This window comes from Mizuhopecten yessoensis, unplaced genomic scaffold (genome assembly GCF_002113885.1).
Source record: "Mizuhopecten yessoensis strain PY_sf001 unplaced genomic scaffold, ASM211388v2 scaffold5133, whole genome shotgun sequence".
Classification (NCBI taxonomy): domain Eukaryota; kingdom Metazoa; phylum Mollusca; class Bivalvia; order Pectinida; family Pectinidae; genus Mizuhopecten; species Mizuhopecten yessoensis.
Window position 1 is genome coordinate 61,374 of NW_018405896.1, and position 26,876 is coordinate 88,249.

At 37.4% G+C, this 26,876-nt stretch overlaps 1 protein-coding gene across 5 annotated transcripts; it reads right to left on the minus strand.

Moving 5' to 3' along the window:
• LOC110450208 (cell division cycle and apoptosis regulator protein 1-like) lies at positions 1–25,988 on the minus strand. Of its 5 annotated transcripts, none has more exons than XM_021497531.1 (19): positions 25,875–25,988; positions 21,620–21,678; positions 20,718–20,920; positions 19,748–19,998; positions 18,584–18,698; positions 16,386–16,569; positions 13,438–13,690; positions 13,050–13,275; positions 12,317–12,597; positions 8,984–9,200; positions 8,086–8,154; positions 7,804–7,938; positions 6,966–7,037; positions 6,585–6,773; positions 5,394–5,564; positions 3,945–4,010; positions 3,363–3,462; positions 1,701–1,861; positions 1–328 (listed from the first exon to the last, which is right to left on the minus strand). In XM_021497531.1, the coding sequence occupies exons 2-19, from the start codon at positions 21,669–21,671 to the stop codon at positions 137–139; spliced, it is 2,937 nt and encodes a 978-aa protein (XP_021353206.1). In that variant the 5' UTR covers positions 21,672–21,678; positions 25,875–25,988; the 3' UTR covers positions 1–136. The 5 variants fall into 5 exon arrangements, with proteins under 5 accessions (XP_021353206.1, XP_021353204.1, XP_021353203.1 ...); XM_021497529.1 differs by lacking the exon at positions 25,875–25,988 and adding an exon at positions 24,581–24,709 and having other exon boundaries at positions 2–328; positions 13,438–13,708; XM_021497528.1 differs by having other exon boundaries at positions 3–328; positions 13,438–13,708.
• Positions 25,989–26,876: the final 888 nt, after the last annotated feature.

Sequence of the window (26,876 nt, forward strand, 5' to 3'; positions counted from 1 at the left end):
TTGGTGTTATTAGGGCTCAGTACCAAACACCATTTTAATTGGTGCAGCAGTTTTAGAGTCCTTTGTTATGAGGGTTTATCTATCAGATATTTGTTGATTTGAGACAGATATAAGATGTTATAAATTATAGTTATTTCTACTGCTGGTACCAGGGCAATTTAGACATGTACGTACCCACTGCCAATCTTTCAATTTCATTGACCTTAAGTTCCCTAGTCTGATCCTCAGCTTCATCCTTGTTCTCTGCCTGACCAGGAACTGGGCGGTCTGTTAGCTTCCTGTAGTTAAGAGCATCCCGCGACACCAATTTTTGTACCAACTTGCGCACCTGTAACACAGAACCACAACTGTCTGAGCTACCTGTCCTCAGTACACATGCTTTAATCAAGCCTAAGGTTAAATAGGTTTTGAATTTGATTTCCTCAAAGTAAATACAGCTTCCATACTAGAAAAGAGGCGTAGGGGCCTGACTAACTCACCTGCTATTTATTTAGAACTTTTTCTAGGTGTATGTCCAATATGATACATGTGTTTCAAAAGACCAAAACAACACAAGCTGCAAATTAACTGGCAGAAATAGAAACAAAAATTACTTTAATTCCTATATATATAAGGCCTCAAATCCTACATTAGCCACTGTTATATTTGATTTCCACTATTAAATCACCACCATGTGGCTTCTGCCCACATAGTTCTGTTGACCACAGGATGCTCTGTACCCATTTTAAAATACATTAAGTCTTCATTGTCCAATTATCCTTTATATCACATTAAATTAATATCCTCTGTACGAAAGGAATGCATTACATATCCCTACTTCCCCTGCCTTTCTCTGTCCCTTTGTCCCATCAGGGGGCTATATCCTTAAGTTATACTTAACGAAGTCCCCTTCACCCAGGCATTCTTTATACCAAATTAGGTTAAAATACTTGGCCCATGGATCCTTTACATCGCTTTCATTAAAATGCCTCTACCCATACTGAGGGAGTAGAACTTTAAAGCATTTACCCTTATTTGGCTCTGCTCCTCTGCCTCAATGGAAGCCACACATTCTGTTCATTCATACTTGTGGAGACCTATTGTGTCTATCCTTATATAATAAAGCTGTAGATCAATAGTAAGATTATTGTCCAAGCCTAAGATAGCTACAGGGTGTACAATTTCATATTCAGAATACTAGTCTGCAGGTCGACTTTGAACATTTCTACTAACCAGACCAAATTTCATAAAGTAAATACTGTATATTTTCAACATCTGCTAAAATCTACTAGCCATCAGCAGTGAGCAAGTGGAATTATACATCCCTGTACTGATAGTAAGAGATATTACCTGAGCCTGAGATAGCTAAGTGAGATATTACCTGAGTCTGAGATAGCTAAGTGAGATATAACCTGGGCCTGAGATAGCTAAGTGAGATATTCCCTGAGCCTGAGATAGCTAAGTGAGATATTACCTGAGCCTGAGATAGCTATGTGAGATATTACCTGGGCCTGAGATAGCTAAGTGAGATATTACCTGAGCCTGATATAGCTAAGTGAGATATTACCTGAGCCTGAGATAGCTATGTGAGATATTACCTGAGCCTGATATAGCTAAGTGAGATATAACCTGGGCCTGAGATAGCTAAGTGAGATATATCCTGAGCCTGAGAAAGCTAAGTGAGATTTACCTGAGCCTGAGATAGCTAAGTGAGAAATTACCTGAGCCCGAGACAGCTGTAGGCCAATGGTATGGACGATTTCCTCTACATCTTTGTCCAGTAGATAGCCTGTGTGGTTCTGGTCAAAGTAGGTAAATGCCAGCAGCACATCCTTGTCCTTAGTAAATAATTTCTTTTTTTCCTTCTTCTTCTCCTTCTTATCTGTAATATAACTTCATAGGTCAGAGATAGACTTAAACTATAAAGCCTCAAACTAAAGTGGAATTAACACTAACTCAAATTTATATAATCCACCACCCGCATAGTTACTTGATTGACCTCTCAACAAAGTGGGGATATAAACAAATGGCTGGGAGACTCAATTACTTGTAGATCAGACACAGGATTATATGTGTAATTTATGTGCATAACAGATTCTGACTGATCCGAATAAAGCTCTTACAAAGTCAAGGTCACATAACAGATTCTGACCAGTGCAAATAAAGCTTTCTCTCACAGGATATAACAATAAGACAACTGGGTGGTAAAACAGTATAATATCTTCTTGAGGACAATAAGAAAGCTAAGAGGTGAGACGGCCAGTACAGTATCTATTTGAGGACAATAAGAAAGCTAGGAGGTGAGACAGCCTGTACAGTATCTATTTGAGGACAATAAGAAAGCTAGGAGGTGAGATGGCCAGTACAGTATCTATATGAGGACAATAAGAAAGCTAGGAGGTAGAACAGTACAGTATCTATTTGAGGACAATAAGAAAGCTAGGAGGTAGAACAGGAACAGTACAGTATCTATAGGAGGATAATAAGAAAGTTAGGAGGTAGAACAGTACAGTATCTATATGAGGATAATAAGAAAGTTAGGAGGTAGAACAGTACAGTATCTATAGGAGGACTATAAGAAAGCTAGGAGGTAGAACAGTACAGTATCTATAGGAGGAAAATAAGAAAGCTAGGAGGTAGAACAGTACAGTATTTATTTGAGGACAATAAGAAAGTTAGGAGGTAGAACAGTACAGTATCTATAGGAGGACTATAAGAAAGCTAGGAGGTAGAACAGTACAGTATCTATTTGAGAACAATAAGAAAGTTAGGAGGTAGAACAGTACAGTATCTATTTGAGAACAATAAGAAAGTTAGGAGGTAGAACAGTACAGTATCTATTTGAGGATAATAAGAAAGCTAGGAGGGAGAAGAGTACAGTATCTATTTGAGGACAATAAGAAAGCTAGGAGGTAGAAGAGTACAGTATCTATTTGAGGACAATAAGAAAGTTAGGAGATAGAACAGTACAGTATCTATTTGAGGACAATAAGAAAGCTAGGAGGTGAGACGGCCAGTACAATATCTATTTGAGGACAATAAGAAAGTTAGGAGATAGAACAGTACAGTATCTATTTGAGGACAATAAGAAAGCTAGGAGGTGAGACAGCCTGTACAGTATCTATTTGAGGACAATAAGAAAGCTAGGAGGTAGAAGAGTACAGTATCTATTTGAGGACAATAAGAAAGCTAGGAGGTGAGACAGCCTGTACAGTATCTATTTGAGGACAATAAGAAAGCTAGGAGGTGAGACAGCCTGTACAGTATCTATTTGAGGACAATAAGAAAGCTAGGAGGTAGAACAGTACAGTATCTATAGGAGGACAATAAGAAAGCTTTGACGTAGGACAGCAGTTAATGAAGTATCTATTTATACTATTTACTTTTTTCATCTCCTTCCTCTTCCCCGTCATTATCATCAGCTTTGTCTTCTTTTTTGTCTCCATCACTTTTCTTGTCATCATCCTTTTTCCTGTCCTTGTCCTGCGTACAATATAAGTACAAGTGACTCTGAGTTATCCATATTTAAAGTTCCCAGCTCTACACCAGATAATTTCTTTTGCCCAAGACAATGTTGTGCAGTTAAAATAAATCCACAAACCTGTATATATATATACTTGGGTAGTAGACCAGATCTTTATACGTGTATATGATCATTTTCAAGCCAGTGTATTTCGATTTTTGGCAAAGTACTATTTCAAAACCATTTACCTGAAGGACCAGTGCTTTTGATAGTATTGTCATGAAGTAGTTTGATAATGAGTATCACATTTGACAGATTTGGAATATCTTATCTTCAGTATTAGTATTTTACCAGATTTCTCATTTAATTTTAAAATCTTGATTAAATGTCCTATGAAGTAACAATGACAACACATATAATCTGTCTGTGAATTGTTTACAAAATGCACAAGTCAGAGAACCACAGGTTGTCTCCCTTGAAATGTTAACGCCAGACTTTTTACCTTCTTCTCGCTGTCCTTTCGATCTTTTTCATCAGTCTTTTTCTTCTTGCTGCTGCTACTTCCATCCTAAAAAGTTGTAATAGTATAAATTGTAATAGTACACAATGTAATAGTATACACTGTAATAGTATAAATTGTAATAGTACACATTGTAATAGTACATACTGTAATGGTATACATTGTAATAGTATACATTGTTATAGTATAAATTGTTATACATTGTAATAGTATACATTGTGATACATTGTTATAGTATACATTGTAATAGTATACATTGCAATAGTACACATTGTAATAGTATACATTGTTATACATTGTAATAGTATACATTGTGATACATTGTAATAGTATACATTGTAATAGTATACATTGCAATAGTTTACATTGTAATAGTATACATTGCAATAGTACACATTGTAATAGTATACATTGTTATAAATTGTAATAGTACACATTGTAATAGTGTACATTGTAATAGTATACATTGTTATACATTGTAATAGTAAAAATTGTAATGATATACATTGTTATAGTATACATTGCAATAGTACACATTGTAATAGTATACATTCTAATAGTATACATTATAACAGTACAATTGTGATAGTATACATTGTAATAGCATACATTGTTATAGTACAAATGTAATAGTAAACATTGCACTATTACAATTGTAATAGTATACATTGTAATAGTACACATTGTGATAGTATACATAGTAATAGTACACATTGTAATAGTATACATTGTAACAGACATTGTAATAGTATACATTGCAATAGTACACATTGTAATAGTATACACTGTTATAGACATTGTAATAGTATACATTGTAATAGTATACATTGTACCATTATACATTGTACTATTACAATTGTAATAGTATACATTGTAATATTACACATTGTGATAGTATACATTGTAATAGTACACATTGTAATAGTATACATTGTAACAGACATTGTAATAGTATACATTGCACTAGTATACATGGTAATAGTATACACTGTAATAGACATTGTAATAGTATACATTGTAATAGTATACATTGTAATAGTACACATTGTAATAGTATACATTGCAATAGTACACATTGCAATAATACACATTGTAATAGTATACATTGCACTTGCTTTGCTTACATGAAAATAGAGCATTTACCAAGGAAATGAATCCAAACATAAAAGTCTTACCAAAGTCATTGAAGCAGAAAATATAGGTAACATTGACCATGACTCCATATGCCAGTGTTCTTTTTTGGATGCATTTAATTATTCAGTCTGATTACTAACATCCAAAACAATCACTTAATGCCCTTCACTATATAGTGGAGGCATAACTATAGTACAAATGAACTGTTATACTCTTAAGTTTTATTTTAACATATCTTTCCAGTATGCTGATAAAAACCAAGACTTCCCAGAAGAAAAATGCGAAGACCATCCCTACCTTGGTGGACTTGTCATCTGTCTTTTTGTCTTTGTCTTTTTTCTCCTCCTCCTTCTTCTTCTCTTTTTTTTCCTCCTCCTTTTTCTCAGGGGCCTTAACCAGTACTTTGTAAATCTCAAACCCAAAGTCACGCATCAACATCTCATTGAAGAGCTCCGCAAATATGGACACCTGGAACACAAATCTTAATACGATACAGTCAGCAATCTGGTGTTACATATTAACAACTGTTCCCTGGTGGTACATATAAACAACTGTTCCCTGGTGTTACATATAAACAACTGTTCCTGGTGTTACATATAAACAACTGTTCCCTGGTGTTACATATAAACAACTGTTCCCTGGTGTTACATATAAACAACTGTTCCCTGGTGTTACATATAAACAACTGTTCCCTGGTGTTACATATAAACAACTGTTCCCTGGTGTTACATATAAACAACTGTTCCCTGGTGTTACATATAAACAACTGTTCCCTGGTGTTACATATAAACAACTGTTCCCTGGTGGTACATATAAACAACTGTTCCCTGGTATTATATATAAACAACTGTTCCCTGGCATGGGGTTACATATAAACAACTGTTCCCTGGTGTTACATATAAACAACTGTTCCCTGGTGTTACATATAAACAACTGTTCCCTGGTGTTACATATAAACAACTGTTCCCTGGTGTTACATATAAACAACTGTTCCCTGGTGGTACATATAAACAACTGTTCCCTGGTATTATATATTAACAACTGTTCCCTGGCATGGGGTTACATATAAACAACTGTTCCCTGGTATTATATATAAACAACTGTTCCCTGGTGTTACATATAAACAACTGTTCCCTGGTGTTACATATAAACAACTGTTCCCTGGTGTTACATATAAACAACTGTTCCCTGGTGTTACATATAAACAACTGTTCCCTGGTGTTACATATAAACAACTGTTCCCTGGTGGTACATATAAACAACTGGTCCCTGGTATTATATATAAACAACTGTTCCCTGGCATGGGGTTACATATAAACAACTGTTCCCTGGTATTATATATAAACTGTTCCCTTGTGTTACATATAAACAACTGTTCCCTGGTGTTACATATAAACAACTGTTCCCTGGCATGAGGTTACATATAAACAAGCACTATGTTTTAATAAACCTTTAAGGTAACACTATATAATGGTACAGAGTACACACCTCAAATGAGTGTTCCTTGTTATCCTCCGGTCGGTAATCCAATAGAACACTCAGGGACATGATAGCACAGTCAAACTTGCCGCTCTTGGCTGTGGGGTGGGGGTGCACTACAATAGCTGGGTCATCAGGAAGGACATACTTCCTCTCCAATGAAACTTTCTCTCTCTCCTTCTTCTTTTCCTCTTCCTCCTGGAATTCCAGAGACAATCATTTATCAACAACAAACTTGTAATACTCAATATATGTGAATTTCAACAATCTCAGCTTTCCTCATTTTTATAAACCTAAATGGTCCATTATTGAAGCTTATTTGAATATGGAAAAAACAAACTTATACAAATTAATTTCCTAACCTGATCCTTTCTTTAATATAAATATTACCTCTTTCTTCTTCTCTTCAGTTTTCTCCTCTGGCTCCTGTGACTTTTTTGTGTCCTCTGGTACTTCTTCCTCCTAAACATATACAATTGTACCATCAGCAATAATCAAAGGTGTGTTACAGACAGCTGAAGTTGTGAAGGACAACATATAAAATACCTGGTAAAATATAGTTTCACTAGCAAGACTTCTCAAAAATCAAAAAAAAAGATTTCTCAAAATTCTGCAACACAATATACTATAAAAGTGAACAGTGTAATGACTGTCAGAGCTGACGACATGGAGAATATCATCTATCACTCAAAATTAAAAAAGATAAATCAATGACACAACTTGGATAACTCCAAATCATGTCAATATCAAAGAACTGAACAAAGAAAAAAATAAATATTGAATAAGTTTGAAAAAATATTTGAGGGTCATCTCTTATATTAAACTTTAGAAATACATGTGTTCCTGATTAACCGTTTCCATGTGTTCCTGACTTACCGTTTCCATGTGTTCCTGACTTACCGTTTCCATGTGTTCCTTACTTACCGTTTCCATGTGTTCCTGACTTACCATTGTCATGGGTTCCTGACTTACCGTTTCCATGCGTTCCTGACTTACCGTTTCCCTGACATACCGTTTCCATGTGTTCCTGACTTACCGTTTCCATGTGTTCCTTACTTACCGTTTCCATGTGTTCCTGACTTACCATTTCCATGTGTTCCTGACTAACCGTTTCCATGTGTTCCTAACTTACCGTTTCCATGTGTTCATGACTTACCGTTTCCATGTGTTCATGACTTACCGTTTCCATGTGTTCCTGACTTACCGTTTCCATGTGTTCCTAACTTACCGTTTCCATGTGTTCCTGTGTCTCTTCTTTCTCCTGCTCCGACTTAATGGCCTTTGTGAGGCGAGCGATGAGTTGAGACTTCAGTCCTTTGGAGCTGAGTGTGCGACTTTCAAGCTCTTTTCTTAGGTCCACAATCTGTAAAAAAAAAAAATGATATCAAATTTACATCAGTTGTGATATAAACTTGTTTAACTTGAACAAGCTTGTCGAGGTTATCCGTCAGTTCATGCTTGATTACAGCCCATAGAAGTATTAAGTATACATGTACCAAATCAATCTTACCTTCATGGTCTTAGGATCCAGTTCTGAAAAATGTGTCGGTTCACTATTTTCCTCTGCATTTTCTTCTTCCTATAATCATGAAATTAGCATTAGCATTGAAGCACTGATCTTTATCTGCTGTAAATCAGTTGCACTTGCAAGACCATTCCAACGAAAAGTGACCGACACTTGTTCTATATGGATTGGGGGGGTTTCCTTCTGAAAATCACAGCATCATCCTTCACCATGCCTGTTACTTGTGAATATAATAAGTCTCATCAGCCTAAATGATTTACAAACCAAAGCTTTGTTGATAATGATTGATTGTGAAGACAGTAAGCTGTGATTTTCATTTCTACAACAGAGATTTTAGTATCTGCTTCTTTTTTTATACAAGGCAACTGAAACATTTCAATAGTCCACCTTGGTAAGTAGCTGCCACAACACTATACATCTTTTCTGGACAGAAGCCTGAAAGACGATCCAACATACACTACCATAGTTGTTTTTAAAGTTTAATATATTCTTAAGAAATGAGGAATAACATGTGCTACTTTATTTGAAATGGAATGGATTTTGAATATGTGACCTGAACACACTCAATCATTAGGAGAAGCACAGAAGACAAGCTAGACAAAGGGCAGTGTTACGAGGTTAAACAGAATGTTACAGGGTCAGCAAGGTCAGGGGTTACAGGGTCGGCAGGTCAAAGGTCATCTGCAGTCTGCTCCTACCTGTGGGGTTACTACAGTGACCATGACAGAGCTATTAGGGAGTAAATGTATCTGTTGTCCTATGGCTGTATGGGTACATCTCAGGCCTGTGTGTACTGTACCTGGCCACAAGGGCCTGCACTGTACATACGTAACACCTATAACTTGAGAAAAAAAATGAAAAAATATATATAAATGGTGGGTGCCTGTGAGTTGTCGTCCTTGTCGGAACTGGAAACAGTTGACAACTTCTTCTGAAGTTGTTTTTTGTAGGAGGCCTGCAAAGTCGCCCACTCGAGGCGGGTTGGGGTACAGCTCCACACATCGGGAAAGAAAATGACGGTGGTTTCTACCCTGGCCGCCACGTGTTTCCCCTTGTGGGTCTCCTCTGGCCGCAAGTACTGCATCTCGACAAAGCGATACCTGTAGGAGGGGTGGGGTGAAAACAGACCATTGTCAAAAGTTGTACAACAAACCATGTCAACAGTCCAAAGGTGATCATGCTCAACATACTAAATATCTACAGCATTCTACATATCACATCAACATATCAATTATTGCTGGTGAATAGGATTATAATCGTTTTTTAATCTTCCTACCTTTGTAGTTGACTCCCAAAGCTGTTCAAAAGTACTTACCTTTTTGCAATCATTGAAATATATGTGGAAGAGTTTTGTATTTTTATAAAAATGTAGATGAAAACATCTTTTGTATCAACATAATACAATTGTACTACTCTCTATTTAATAGTGCTAAGAAGTGAATTTGATTATTAGAGGAGATATATAAGAACAAAGTGATCAACTTGTTGAATATTTAGTAAGAGAAGATTTATCAAAATCACCTAGATAACCTATTTCACTGAATAATTTGTACTGTTAATTTGATGTTTCTAACTTTACCAAAATAGTAATATTGTCAAAGATTGTCTTTAATCAAACCAATTTGGGTTCCCATATTGTCAACATTTGTATCAAATTTTACAAACAGTCACTAAAAAGTAATCCTGTGTAAATATCCTCTGCTGTTCAATAATGACTGTGAATGTCACCTTTTGTTTAGTTGTGACTGTGAATGTCACCTGGTGTTTAGTTGTGAATGTCACCTTGTGTGTAGTTGTGACTGTGAATGTCACCTTGTGTGTAGTTGTGACTGTGAATGTCACCTTGTGTTTAGTTGTGACTGTGAATGTCACCTTGTGTTTAGTTGTGACTGTGAATGTCACCTTGTGTTTAGTTGTGACTGTGAATGTCACCTTGTGTTTAGTTGTGACTGTGAATGTCACCTTGTGTTTAGTTGTGACTGTGAATGTCACCTTGTGTTTAGTTGTGACTGTGAATGTCACCTTGTGTTTAGTTGTGACTGTGAATGTCACCTTGTGTTTAGTTGTGACTGTGAATGTCACCTTGTGTTTAGTTGTGACTGTGAATGTCACCTTGTGTTTAGTTGTGACTGTGAATGTCACCTTGTGTTTAGTTGTGACTGTGAATGTCACCTTGTGTTTAGTTGTGACTGTGAATGTCACCTTTTGTTTAGTTGTGACTGTGAATGTCACCTTGTGTTTAGTTGTGAATGTCACCTTGTGTGTAGTTGTGACTGTGAATGTCACCTTGTGTTTAGTTGTGACTGTGAATGTCACCTTGTGTTTAGTTGTGACTGTGAATGTCACCTTTTGTTTAGTTGTGACTGTGAATGTCACCTTGTGTTTAGTTGTGACTGTGAATGTCACCTTGTGTTTAGTTGTGACTGTGAATGTCACCTTTTGTTTAGTTGTGACTGTGAATGTCACCTTTTGTTTAGTTGTGACTGTGAATGTCACCTTTTGTTTAGTTGTGACTGTGAATGTCACCTTGTGTTTAGTTGTGACTGTGAATGTCACCTTTTGTGTAGGTTTGACTGTGAATGTCACCTTTTGTGTAGGTTTGACTGTGAATGTCACCTTTTGTGTAGGTTTGACTGTGAATGTCACCTTTTGTGTAGGTTTGACTGTGAATGTCACCTTTTGTGTAGGTTTGACTGTGAATGTCACCTTTTGTGTAGGTTTGACTGTGAAGGTCACCTTTTGACAGTGTGATTGTCACCTTACAGATAATCAAGTATACACATCAGAAATATTTCATCTCAAAGAGTGCACAGCATAGTTGAATGAATTACAGTTATAATTTATATAGTCTTTATATAATCCTTTTTCTGCTAGCAATTTAAAAATTCAATGCATTCACAATCACCCATGATTATCATCATATCCCCTTTACAGCGTTCAGTGTTCCGGACACTACAATGCACCAATAATCACTTAAAATTACAACTACAGTCGAAACCTCGTTATCTCGAACTCATATAACTCGAAGATCCGGTTTAACTCGAAGTATTTCATCGGTCCTGGCCAAAACTCTTCTTAATCTTAGTAATAAAAACTCTGATAATTCGAGCTCTGAAAACTCGAAAAACTCGGATATACCGAAGTGAAACATTGGTCTCAACAACGTAAATCCTACATAAAAATATCTCCTACCTCGAAGTTTCTTAAGATTCACAAGTCTATATCATATATTCTTTAATTATTTGATACATATGAGATGCAGTGCTACGGTAAACATTGTTCTCATAGAGCAGCTTACACTCCGTCATAATTACTTCGATTAAATTTATGGCATTAAAATGTGTTTGAAGAAACAAACTTCATCAATGTTGATTAACAACAATTAGTACTCATTGCGAGCCTGTAAACAATTTGAATAGCACTTTATTTACAACAAAGCTGCTGACACATTCTAACCTGAAGATGGGTCACAGTGTGCGGTCATGCATAAATAAGCTCCACAGTAAAAATCACAACCTAGGACTGGTTTGTTGGTTTATGTTTTTACAAGAGCTTGTATGGCACTGATCATTAATTGAGAGATTATAGTAACAATACGATAATTATTGTTGAGTACGTCGTGTTGAGGAGATGTCAAGTGTCATTGGGGTCTATAAATGTGGATATGTTTCCTGATTAACTCATACCCATTTTGGAATGTCGAAATCAACTGAGCAATCCAACGTGTACGTTCCAATACAGTGATTCGTATAAAGACTTGCCCACTTGCATTTCCGCATTGAAGTTTCTATCAGCATAGCACGAGGTCGGAGACAGCATGTGTGTTTATTGTAACATTAATTAATTAATGAATATGATTATGAATAAGTTGTTATTTTTTATTTTACATAGTTATCTTTTTGTCATTTATCAACTGTTTAAATACATTGATTGTCAGAGAAATCAATGACATATATAGCCTTATATTGGACCAAACACTTTACCAAGTTTTATGCCAAACATGGGAACTCGCTTAACTGGAATACTCGGATAACTTGAAGTTTCCCAACGATCCCGTCGACTTGGAGATAACGAGGTTCGACTGTATTACTATGTGCCGTATCATGTGTATACGAGTTGTAAGTATATAGTGATACAGACATTGTACACTCTAGTCCAGACAAACCCCCCTCCCCCACTTACATCCTCCTCCTTCCATGTATACACTGAGCCTTACCATTGTGTGCAGGCAGCCAGGTTGATGCCCGTTAGGGCCTTGGTGGTACGAATAGCTGTCTTTATCAGCACGCCTGGGTCTTCCCCTGGGTTAGGGCCATCCAATGAGGGGGACCAAGGCCCTCCAATGGCCATCGTCTCATTCTTCCCTTTCAGACCTACAAGGAAATTGAGAAGTCTAGTTGGATGGACAAATCCTTCCTGAGCATCTGGTGAGTCCTCAGCTAGGGCACATGACTTGTGGTATAGGTCCTCGAGGCTGGGACAGGATAGGAGCATCACCTGGCCAACAGCAAACAAACAGTGTTAAGGTTTTGTATTTCCAGGCTCTGATTGCTAAATGATATTTGTTTTTCCAGGAAGTCATCTTTTCAGGTTTGTTGTATTATACACTAGAAAATGTTTATAAAACATACTTCTGCCCCCTTAATTCCCTGCTTTCACGGAATAGGAGCTAAAATGTGAAGTCTCAGCCAAGTAACCTACATTTAATACATTAGCATTCTTATAATTTTATCTGCATATCAAATTTTATGAATGTTAGACTTATAATTCTATCTGCATATCAAATTTTATGAATGTTAGACTATAAGTATCAAAGCAATAGAACTTGACACAAAGTCTAACCATAGCATCATAGAAGATTGATGAAATCATTGACAAATATGGCAAACACTTCATGCCCCCTTCACTATGTTACAGGGGCATACTGACAAGGGCGTTAGTGGTCTTACCTTGGCACTAAATGCATGGTCACTATCTGGAGGGTCCAGTACAGCAGTTGAAGGTTCCACACTCTCCACATCTTTGTGGAACAAGTGAAAGGAACAGTGATTTCCGAGCTGGAATGGTCGCACAATGGGAAAAGCGTCCGTCCATGCAAAGTTGCCATTGAAAAAGTCACTTGGGATATACATGTTTGTGTAACGTGATTTCAAGGAAATCACATTGGCAAATTTCCTGAAAAAAACAATGTCCATATATTTTTTTAGAAGAAATAGTGAAGTCAGAAGTCATTAATGATGCATTGGGTTTACAATAAACATGATCACCATGCCTTAACCTAAAAGAACTAAGTTTGTCAAAATGGTGCTTCAAAATTAAATAATAGAGGGAACTTACATGTCAAATGAGATTTTTGGGACCTGCACAACATATCTCGGTACTATCCGAGGCCTTCTCCTGGCAGGACTACGCTGGTGTGTGGAATCATTGCGCTTAGCAACAGGAGATCTGGAGCGTGAGCGTTTCCTTGTAACCTGCAGGCGTTCCTGTCGCTCACGCTTCTCCTGCATCATCTCCCTCTTCCTCTCACGGTTCCTCTCAAATCGGGCAGGTTCGTTCCTCCTTGCTGAGGAAATGGGGCCTCGCATACCTGAAGCCGACATCAGACCTACAGCGTTGTTGTGAAACCATTTACAAATTATGTCATATTTTTAATTCATCAATTAATTCATAATTAACACACAATATCAAATACAAATAAGAGTTGTCTCAACTTGTAATACTTCTTTGCATATCAGGATTCGAGACTTAATCATATATAACCATTAACCCTAGGGTGCATGGTCATAAGGCAGATCTCAGTATTTCGGTTATACATGCACGTAGTAGACTCTCCCAGCTGATCCAAGACATTTCCCACCTTGGCAGAGACAGAGACAAATACAGAAAAAAAGACCGAGTAGAACTACTACAGAACTCTGTTCAAAATTAAACGATGACCAAACTGCTTCTATCCTTCTTTATTCTAAGGGAAAATAATGAGCCCAAAATTATTTTCTCCACTGACATGTTAATACTTTAACCCGTTTGAAAAAGATAGTCTTCAGTTGTTTTAACTACCGAGACCTTCCCTATCAGAATTGTTCAATAACTTCTGCATGTATATATGATAGGGCCTGCAGGTTGTGCCTCCTATCTTACCCATAAGTGTGCGGACACAGGTAATACACAGGTATGGACCAGTGGAAAGTATTTATGTATTAACATGCAGTGATGGAAAACAGAGTCAGAGTAACTGTGATGGAAAACAGAGTCAGAGTAACTGAGGCATAGCAGCTGGTATAAGGCACATTAATTGGTCACTCAGGAATGAGTGTCTCGGCAAAATGAGAAATGTCTATTACTACTCAGCACCAAGAACAAAGAGGGACATTTCTTTTTCTCAAGAAAGTATCACCATCTAGTGAACAGTTTTCTTGTAAAGGTCTTCACGTTTACATACAGATAATAATATATCGAAACATTGTTGAATGATTTAAAGCAATAATTTTTAAGGCTTGTTAGACTAGGAAAGGACTAACATTTGATGGTTGGAGTAAGACACACCCGGAGTATAAAGGGAGATACATTTTGAAGGTTGGTGTAAGACACACCCTGAGTATGAAGGGAGGTACATTTTGAGGGTTGGTGTAAGACACACCCTGAGTATGAAGGGAGATACATTTTGAGGGTTGGTGTAAGACACACCCTGAGTATGAAGGGAGGTACATTTTGAGGGTTGGAGTAAGACACACCCTGAGTATGAAGGGAGATACATTTGATGGTTGGAGTAAGACACACCCTGAGTATGAAGGGAGATACATTTTGAGGGTTGGAGTAAGACACACCCTGAGTATGAAGGGAGATACATTTTGAGGGTTGGAGTAAGACACACCCTGAGTATGAAGGGAGATACATTTTGAGGGTTGGAGTAAGACACACCCTGAGTATGAAGGGAGATACATTTTGAGGGTTGGAGTAAGACACACCCTGAGTATGAAGGGAGATACATTTTGAGGGTTGGAGTAAGACACACCCTGAGTATGAAGGGAGATACATTTTGAGGGTTGGAGTAAGACACACCCTGAGTATGAAGGGAGATACATTTTGAGGGTTGGAGTAAGACACACCCTGAGTATGAAGGGAGATACATTTTGAGGGTTGGAGTAAGACACACCCTGAGTATGAAGGGAGATACATTTTGAGGGTTGGAGTAAGACACACCCTGAGTATGAAGGGAGATACATTTTGAGGGTTGGAGTAAGACACACCCTGAGTATGAAGGGAGATACATTTTGAGGGTTGGAGTAAGACACACCCTGAGTATGAAGGGAGATACATTTTGAGGGTTGGAGTAAGACACACCCTGAGTATGAAGGGAGATACATTTTGAGGGTTGGAGTAAGACACACCCTGAGTATGAAGGGAGATACATTTTGAGGGTTGGAGTAAGACACACCCTGAGTATGAAGGGAGATACATTTTGAGGGTTGGAGTAAGACACACCCTGAGTATGAAGGGAGATACATTTTGAGGGTTGGAGTAAGACACACCCTGAGTATGAAGGGAGATACATTTTGAGGGTTGGAGTAAGACACACCCTGAGTATGAAGGGAGATACATTTTGAGGGTTGGAGTAAGACACACCCTGAGTATGAAGGGAGATACATTTTGAGGGTTGGAGTAAGACACACCCTGAGTATGAAGGGAGATACATTTTGAGGGTTGGAGTAAGACACACCCTGAGTATGAAGGGAGATACATTTTGAGGGTTGGAGTAAGACACACCCTGAGTATGAAGGGAGATACATTTTGAGGGTTGGAGTAAGACACACCCTGAGTATGAAGGGAGATACATTTTGAGGGTTGGAGTAAGACACACCCTGAGTATGAAGGGAGATACATTTTGAGGGTTGGAGTAAGACACACCCTGAGTATGAAGGGAGATACATTTTGAGGGTTGGAGTAAGACACACCCTGAGTATGAAGGGAGATACATTTTGAGGGTTGGAGTAAGACACACCCTGAGTATGAAGGGAGATACATTTTGAGGGTTGGAGTAAGACACACCCTGAGTATGAAGGGAGATACATTTTGAGGGTTGGAGTAAGACACACCCTGAGAATGAAGGGAGATACATTTTGAGGGTTGGAGTAAGACATACCCTGAGAATGAAGGGAGATACATTTTGAGGGTTGGAGTAAGACACACCCTGAGTATGAAGGGAGATACATTTTGAGGGTTGGAGTAGGACAAAACCTTGAATACAAAGGGAGATACATTTTGAGGGATGGAGTAAAACATACCTGGAGGTGGCTGGTTAGTCTGCATCAGAGACTGAAGGGGCTGATTGAGAGACATGTTCCCAACATGATTCAATGGTCCTGAAGGTGGCATGTTGGACGCCATGGACTGCATCATAGAATTGGCCACAGACATAGGGCCAGAAGGTTTGTTAAAACCACCAGCCATCCCTCCTTGTTGTGATCCCTGCCAATAGGTTTACAATATACTTCATTTCCCAGGTTTCTCCCCAAAAATAATACCACTTTTCATATATATACCTGGTACCACTTATCAAGTATATTGTTGTTCAAAATACAATAAAACCATGAATTTTTACTCTCACCCATGAATTTGTTATGAAATACAACTGGTTATTTCTTGTCAGTTATTTAGGATTAAAACAATGGTAGCACAAATTCAACACCTGATAAAAGTTTGGCATATCAAAATTATTACTTTTCACGATAATATATAACTACAGACAGTAGTATTTGTTCATCCAAGGTGTACCGGTAATTATACAAGCCATTTTGGTCACATGTTATGTTGCAGGGTATTTGATACAGAACAAGACAACATCTGACATTTTTAAGCTGAAACTTTCTACATAGGACTGTTGAAATAAGCGAGACATTATCTCTGACTTTCACACTTAACCTGATTAGGAAGTACTTGTATCCTGGCAGTATTCCATTTGAAGGGCATGTTGGCATTAAGTGAGACAATATCTCTGACTTTCACATAGGGCTGTAACGATACACCTATGCCACGATACGATACGTATCACGATATCTACCCACGATACGATACATTTTGATACGATACAGGAAGGCGAAATGTTATGCTTCCTCTTTAAATGCGTCGCCATGTTTGATGTGTTCCCCGACTTGTAACTTAAAGCTACGAAATATATGCGGCAAGTGGAGAGTGTTGCTACATTGATTGTACATAATGTAAAGGGACACCACTGCTGAATTAATTATTGAAATATAAATTAATTTACTTGATTTTTCAAATGTGCATAACTTGAAAAATATATGTTATATTTGAATGAAAGTTATATGAAAATTGTTCGTTATTGTCTGTAGTTTACATTAACGTTTTCAATTCTGAAGTTGCTTCAGTGTTTACCTGTACAGGTGTTAATAAAGATAAAAAAGGTGAAACTTTTAATTAATCGGATTTAAGCACCAGAAAGATAATTTTAAAATTATTTTTGTCAGCAAATGTGATTGGCAAATGATAACAGAGATTCTAAATTTCATTTATGACATAAGACGCTGTACATTTACACGGAGATTCTCAGGTAAAAAGGTCAGGTATTTCATCAAGAATAGCATGTGATTTGCTACAGGTTTCAAGTCGTCATTCAATATATTTACTGTCACAGTCGGCATATAGATATATATTAGCTATGGTCTAGTTTATGATTAAATCATCGATATATAGTTTGAAGAAATCAACCAGCTCAAAACGTATTTATGTCAATGTTCAAATCGGCCTCACCTGCAGACGACATGTGCGCCTCGGTCCGCCGATATTTTCCTGTTTGCGTAGGGCACAAAATTAAAGCCGTTCATTGGAAAGTTACATATTATGTTACACCGAAGTATTTCCACATCAACCGTGTCAAACCCTTCAAAACCTTTATTATCATCGTAGGTGACGCTGGAGAATAAATGTTTACGTTACACATGTGTGGTTAAATTCCGGAAGTAAGGAAATACTAAAAACCGAACCAACCGAAACACGGAAAATTATACCGTAAACCGAACCGAAGCAATTTAGCGCGGTTTTCGGTGCACCGCGGTGTATCGTTACAGCCCTACTTCACACTTTACCTGATTAGGAAGTACTTGTATCCTGGCAGTATTCCATTTGAAGAGCATGTTGGCATTAAGTGAGACAATATCTCTGACTTTCACATTCTACCTGATTAGGAAGTACTTGTATCCTGGCAGTATTCCATTTGAACTTTGAAGGGCATGTTGGCATTAAGTGAGACAATATCTCTGATTTTCACACTTTACTTGATTAGGAAGTACTTGTATCCTGGCAGTATTCCATTTGAACTTTGAAGGGCATGTTGGCATTAAGTGAGACAATATCTCTGACTTTCACACTTTACCTGATTAGGAATACTTGTATCCTGACAGTATTCCATTTGAAGGGCATGTTGGCATTAAGTGAGACAATATCTCTGACTTCCACACTTTACCTGATTAGGAAGTACTTGTATCCGGACAGCATTCCATTTGAAGGGCATGTTGGCATTAAAGGTGGCTTCCACAAGGACTCTGTCCCCCACTTTAGGTTGAGCACCTTTCACACAGCTTCAAAACAAAACAACAAACATTTTTTACATGCTCACTCTTTTGGTAATTATAAATGCAACAATAATATAATCTTCCCCTGCCCTGAGATTATTTTTCTACAGTAGTCTGTCATGTTTGTAAACAAAAACACATGTGGGGTAATCTGTATGCATATCGTCATTCACTTTTGATGACGTCACAATTACTTATGACGCATTTTAATGACGTCACAATTGAACATGTGCTAATCGGCACAAGGCTATCTCCCCCTAGGGGGTGACAAGCTTATCTTTCCCGGCTAAAACGGGAGACACACCTGTGAAGGGTGAGAGAAATTGTTTTCTTCACTCTTTAAAACGAAATGCCCTGGGGACAAAACACACCAATTTGATAAAGAACCTTTAGACCTTTCCACCATTGAAGAGTATTAAATTCTTCTGGGTATGAAAAAAAGCCCAACTCTCTGGCCCCTTGAAGGTTGGATCCACATAATTTTCACAAATTTGGTTTGCCTTTGACTAAGGAACCTTCCTACAACATGTTAATGAAATTGGTTCAACTGTTTTTGAGAAGAAGTCAAAAATGTAAAAAGTTCACGCTTGACGGAGAAGAGGGATGGCAATAGCTCCGTGAGCAATCATGTGGTTCACACAGTTAGCCCCTAAATTCCAGAAGCCCAAGCTGAAAATCTGGTAGCCCTGGGTGTAGGCTAGTGGAATTGTACACCCCTACATGAAGTTTATTGCTAAAGATATGAGAATCTTTCCTGTCATGCACTGGAGGATGAACACTTTGTTTATATGACACATGTTCTAGAGTCAAGATATGACATTTTATGCAGCATACCCATAAGTCCTTGTTTGATTTTATGTTAAGATTTCAATAATAACATACATGAAATACTTGGTCATGTAAACCAAAAATCTGAAATAACAAAAGCACTAAACCCAAACCAAATATAGACTGAACAGCCATTTTTCCTGTAGAATTAGACATCAATTTCTGTTGAAAAGCTGCATTCAGAACTCATATTTCTGTTTTACACATATGTCAATCATTACACACACCTTGTCTGGAAGAATACATCTTCATCCACAAAGCCAAAGTTATCGTGGAGTTTGGTGATGGTACCGGTGAAGACTCGCTGTTTGGGTCCCTGGGGCTGAGCTGCCCTGGGAGCAGGGTAGCTAACATTAGGAACCTGGGTGGTGGCCAGTGAGGTGGGTATAGCAATACCAGGCTGAGGAATCACAGGTCCTGTGGAGGCTGGTGAGGAAATGGATGGCTGCTGCATTGCCGCCTGAGCTGCTGCTTGCTGCTGAAACAATTAACATGATTGATCATAATTAGCTCCAATTATAATCTCCATGTAGTCCTGATTTTTTCCTCCCTACACCACTCACGTGCTAAATCTGACCTTGTCCTATCCATTTCTGGAACATGACTTTGCTCTACTTGTGTCTGACAGTGCTAGATCTTTGTATAACTTTGCTCTATATAGGCCTGATTTTCCTCTAATCACCTGTGATATTTACTCATTTTGTCCTGTCATTGTCAGAGCCATCCAACCTATTTCAGTTACCTACCCATGTCTATGTTGTCCTACCTTTGCCCGAGTTGCCCTATACATGTCCAAGTTGTTCTACCCAAGTCTGAGTAGCTCTACCCATGTCTGAGTTGCCCTACCCAAGTCTGAGTTGCCCTACCCAAGTCTGATTTGCCCTATCCATGTCCAAGTTGTTCTACCCAAGTCCGAGTAGCCCTACCAAAGTCCGAGTAGCCCTATCCATGTCCAAGTTGTTCTACCAAAGTCCGAGTAGCCCTACCCATGTCCGAGTTGCCCTACCCATGTCAGAGTTGCCCTACCCATTTCTAAGTTGCCCTACCCATGTCTGAGTAGCTCTACCCATGTCTGAGTTGCCCTACCCAAGTCTGAGTTGCCCTACCCAAGTCTGAGTTGCCCTACCCATGTCTGATTTGCCCTACTCTGGTCCGAGATGCCCTACCCATGTCCAAGTTGCCATACCATAACTGTACCTGTGCCTGGAGGCCGACCAGCTGCTGGGCTGAGTACTGAGGAGCAGTGTACTGGGGGGTGCCAAGGTTGGGTGTGGAGTTGTTGAGACTGTATATTGTGGGATTGGCCACCACTGACTGGGGGAGCATGGCACTGGCAACTTGACTCTGGTTGATAGAGTTGGCTGCAGCAATTGTATTTGTTGATGAAACATTAATAAATTCTGTAAAAGAAAATGTTTTTGGAGATAAGATACTTAAATTATCTGTACAAGAGCATACTTATATTTTTAAATTGCATCAAATATTTTATCAACTTCCAAAGAAGTCCCCATACAGGTAAATAAAACCTTTTTAATAGGGAAAGCTGTCAAGTCACTGGTCTAGTCTCATTTAGTTGTAGAATGATATATTACACATGCTCACCTGGTCATGAAAGTGAAATAACAACCATGATTTGGGAGTTTTAACTGAGAAAATATTTTAATATCAATGTATATCTCTGAGAAATATATATATATCAATATAAATGTCAAAAAAGTAATACAGGAGTAATGAGGCATATGTATGACTCTAACCAGCTTAGAGAGCAGATTCTGGACAATTATTAAACCAATTGATGACTTGCATATTATTGAATGTGCTTACTTTCCAAAGTAGACTTTCTGACACATCAACTTTGATACAGGTACAGATTGAGGTTAACCAATTATATCATACATTTAACCTTAAAGAATGGTGATCAGAAAACAAAGTAACTGTGATACAATTTATATCCCCTTGGCAATAATATTTGTTCATGATCTTGTGTTCAAAATGTGTGACTGCAGCTTCCTCTACTGTTAAATATTATTGACAGAAAATAAAAAATGAAAATAGATTGTCATCCAGCAGACTGAATCGGGACACGGACATCCACATACCTGACTGTTGTCTAGCCCATGGTGGGTTTTTTGTTCCCCCAAACTGCGCCATTGTACTACTGAAAAAAAGAAGAGAAAATTGTTACAGTACATTACATTACCACGTATTAACAGAGGTCCTTTTTTAGTTTCTGGGGGAAAATCACCATATCTGATATAAAGACTTTACTTAGTATAAGTAATCATGTACTTTACAGTTGTCAAAATAGCCTAACACTGCCAGAATAAACCAACAAGATATGTTTTCTCAGCATAACCATCATCATATAACATGGTAATGGTTTTAAACTACAGCAGCCTTCCATTGCATATTGCAACTGTTTTGTTGTGCCTATTAGCCTCAAGAATGAGTCTGGGAAACAATGATCAGCAATAAATCTTTAATCAACAAATTTGGACCAGTCAACACATCCCCTGCCCAAATGTTGGTACTGTATACATGTAGTTACTAGTGATTATCTATTGCAGGTATATCACTGCTTTTTCACCCTGCAGGTCGGTGATCGAGAAAAGAATACATGTACACCTGATTTCCTAGAACCTTGCTTGGCAACACCTCACTTTTGGCTTAAATGTTGAATATTTGCCCAGGTGAAGAAGGCCATGAGTTCTGTCCCCAGGCCAAGACATACCAAAGTCCTTAAAAATGGTAGTTGTTGTTCCCTCGGCATGGTATTTCAGTGAGATAGCACTATAAAGTCAGCATCAGATTTGCACCATCACAAGGAGGCAAGTACACTAACATACTCTGTCTCCTTGACACATACACACATGCACAACACACAAGAAGGCACATCCTTAAAGGACCTAGCTGTTAATAGGATGTTAAACAATGTAAAACCAAACTGCTTTTTGTGATTTTTCATTCATTGTTCAAAATTGTGATAAATATTGCACCAAAACTGCTTCCTAAAAGTATTGGAAAGTTTGTGGACAGTGAAAGAAAATATACCCAACAATTAGATGTGAAATTACAGTAATAATTCCTCTATTTTCAATGAGGCTATACTCGTCATGCAAATAATTAATTTAAATGGACATTTTTCCATAGCCCAGATTAGCATGTGGCAAAAACAATAACCAGAATATCTCCGACAAAGATCAATATATATGTACACAAAAAATGTTGGCCTACCAAATGCAAACATTGGATTGGATGACTAAGGTCAAGAAGCATGTTTGTTCTGACCTGTTAGTCTCACAAGTGATAACCGTTATACAATCCACATTATGTGCTTTAATGGCCATAAAGCTTAACACTGTTCAAGAATTATATATTTTAAAGCTCACTCCTTCAGAGGAAATAATGAAAAGCACCCTCTGTTTCAAAGCCGCCAGAGAGGAACAGCTGCTTAACAATGAAATAGGAAAGGATGAATGTTTAATTTCCGTCTTCCCTCCAGAAGCTACTGCATACATGTGTAAAATGCACATGTCTTTCAAAAGGGGGCCAGGGTTTGACTCCCCAATCGGACAGGAAAGGGATCAACTGCCCTACCACATGGCTTTTTTCTGGGTACCCAGTTTCCTCCCATTTCAAGACACCATGCATGCTAACATCAAGGCCAACAAGAGTGATTTATCATTAATATAAGTTGAAATAACTTATTTCATAATTGTTGTAAAAATAAACTTTATATATAATGCTTTATTTTGTTATGTGTTTCATGCGGCGATACTTTTTGTTATACCCGGTATATATATATATCATTGTTATGCCTGCAATTAGAAAAGCTTATTTATGTTCAATGTTGTTTTAGATTATGCTATGACAACATCATCGTCGGAAACCCACAGCTGATTTTGCTTTGCTACTCACTCGTCACAATGAGTGAGTAGCGAAGCGAAATCAGTCGTGGGTCTCTGATAGGCACGTCAATTGTCAGCAGAGGTCGCTCCAAGGTAGATAACTCTTGTACTTCTGTAATGTAAGAAAACGCCATGACACTTTCGCTGGTACTGCTGTATATGGTACCTTGGTTTGTTTAACAAAATGCTTGGTAATAATTGAATGACATCTACTCAGTTAGTTGGGGAACTCATTATCGTAGTATTATGTACAGTTCACACGAATGCTGACAAAGTAACACTTCTTTAGAGTATAAAAAATAACATACTTTTCATCCCAATCGTGATGGCGTTGCCCCAAGACGACCGCATTTTTTATTTTTCATAATTTTATTTGAGTAGTTAGCTTCCCATAGCTGATTTCAACTGGTGCATTAAAGAACGTAGATAATTTACAGGTTGTTTATAATGTGATTTGTTCGTGCATGTTGATGCACAATTTTTTCCCCTCTACCACAACTTCAGTTTGTGTTCGAGTTGCCTCCCCTGTGCTATAGTCGTTTTCAACAAAAAAAAAATCATGTAGGGTTAGTAAATGTCTATATATTGAACAAATTCTAAATATATTTTGTCCATGTTTATTACGATATGGAGAACAGTATTTTAATTGTTTAAGATAATTTCTTGTTAGTGACTGTTTAACATTTTATAATTAAGATTTAATATACCTGATATAAAAACTTACCATTCTTTCTATGGTAATGTGGAGTTTTCAGAAATAAACTATACTTCACTTTATGATGACAATATTGTAAGGGTTGTCTTCCTTGCTGTGATTTTACTTCAGTACTAGATATTGATTGCTTCCCTTGAATGTGAATTTACAGTTGACCTCAGAAAGTATGAACTATTAATAGCATACAATTGTGCAGGAACCAGTAAAAACCTGGCTTACTGTTCAATCAAGTGACCCATGAAGTATTTAAAAAATATCTTTTCACTGGTGAAAGAATTATTTTATATTTTTAGTTGACCCTGCTATCTCTGATGATGTAACAACCTATATTGTCAATTATATTTTTTGCCAGATATGTATATTTGACTCAGGTCTCTAACTATAACATATGCTGACATTCAGTGCTTAACGCTTTTATTTGTGTAAAATGCACTTGCCTTTCACAAAGATGACTGGGGTTTGACTCTCCAATTGGAAGTGAAAAGGAATGGGGGTCACCTCAGTCCTGCCCGACTAAGTGGGTTTTCTCTGTGTACCCGGTTTCCTCCCATATCAAGACACCATGCATGCTAACATCCAGTCCAACAAGAGCGATTTATCATTAAGTTAACATAACTTGTTACATAATCGTGTAAACAAATAAACCTAATAAAATGCCTTTTATTTTGTTATCTGTGATGCATGCTTTAGTCTGTGACATGCAGCTTGTTGTGATTTAGTATATATTATTGTGACTGTATGCCTGTAATTAGAATAGCTCTACTGAGCTAATGTTAATTATATGTAACAGGAAAGAGATTATAGAGTGCTTCCACCGGGGATCTAACCAGCCATCTTTAAGGTACCTAGACGGACGCTCTACCATAGAGCTTAAAAGGGAAATTTCCTCCAACTCAAAGGTGACCATAATCCTATGTACAATCAAAATCTGCCACACTACTCCCCCCTTTTTAAATGAGTTCACCCTCGAACACCACAACCCAGGTTCTAACTTCTTGTCAACACAGGGAGTGTCATGGACATCATTTATAACAGGAAATAGAGTTTAGTGTGCTTCCACTGGGGATTGAACCCACGATCTCTAGGTTCCTAGTCGGACGCTTTACCACCGAGCTTAAAAAGAAATTCCCTGTAGCTCGAAGCTAGAAAGCAACTGTTATCCTATGTTAATATCAGCCACTTATAAATTGTTTGTTGAAAACATGACACCACAAACATTCTTGTAACCATCCGAGAAGCATTGGTTGTCCTATAATCAGGACTGAGCATCTTTCAAAAATCCCTTTAGATTATTTAGAACATATCTTGTAAGAATTTGATTTTTGTGAACCGTTTAAACTGAACACTTTCATAAATTTATGTCATCATAATTGGGGACTTGTTTTTCTACAAAATATGGTCCGATCTTACCATTGTTCTGTTGTTGGTTGCAATATTATCAACTACTAGGTTTTTTTTTAACTTTTTGTCTGTATTTCTTAACAAGTTTTAAACGATTGCTGACGTGGATTTTTGCATCAACAAGAGAGAATGGATTTATCTGAGACTGTACGTGAACATTAGTAGACAAGCGGAGTAACGCCAAGGCTGCCAGAGTTATGATGGCGCCATGTCATGTGGTGACGCCGACATCCCGCGTTCGGGAGCTGACATTTGTCAATGCTGATGACAGCTTCACACGGTTACCAATCATCAAGATTATCAATTTTTACAAAATAGTACATCACTTACCAATGATAATCACATAAAAGAGGTTAATTTATTATTGTCGGCCTATATCTCCTTCCTCCCACGGTCAGCAATCGTTATCTTCCACACGCTTGTTTGTGGTAAATATAGATATTACGACCCCCAAAAGAAAAACGTAACGCCATATGATTAAGATAGGTAAAAAAAAGAAAAAAAATCATTTGTCCAGTGATTGATGTAACGGGCATTAATCTGAATACATATAAAATATTTTGCAAAGTGTTATTTTAAATCACTAATCTATGAATATCATCGAGGGAAAAATGCGATCTGCTCAGCACATGCCACTTTGGCTAACTTTTTTATGCTTGCTCTTTTTGTCACACAGGTATCCCCAAAAATCTTTAAAAGTAATAAATATAAATAACAAAGAACAAGCTAAGTTGTTCATTTTATTTTTAGCACAACCGGAGAAAAGAAAGGGAATTTTTGATTAGAAAGTTTGTTTAAGGATGTACACCACTGAGAAGTCAAGCATTTTCTGTATCAAACTTTTTTTCTTATATTCATTTTTTAAAGGGAGTTAATGACATATAATATAATAGTAGAAAATACAAAAATAAAATATCTCCATGTGGTTTTTTTCTTCTTTCTATGATCGGTAAAAGATACCAATTTAACAAAATATGTGATTTAAGGTGTGTGTTTTTTTTGGGTTTTTTTATCGCAAAAAAATGACTTGAGTTACACCTACCCCTGTATTTCTTAATGAAAAAAATGTTTTTCAAAAGTTTTTGCAGAATTTAACGCTTGATATAAAAAGTTCTGCTATTAAACTTTTTTTAATATTTAATGAATCGAAAGAAAATGAGTTTCTTTCTAAAACATCCACAAAAATGCCCAATTATTATAAGAGCTATATTTCACCCTTTTCGGGGTCAAAAATTGAATTGCTTCACACTAAACATGTAAAAAATAAATATCAATTACGTATTATTATCCATTTTGTTGGAAATCATTTTCATCATTTTGAACACAATAAAG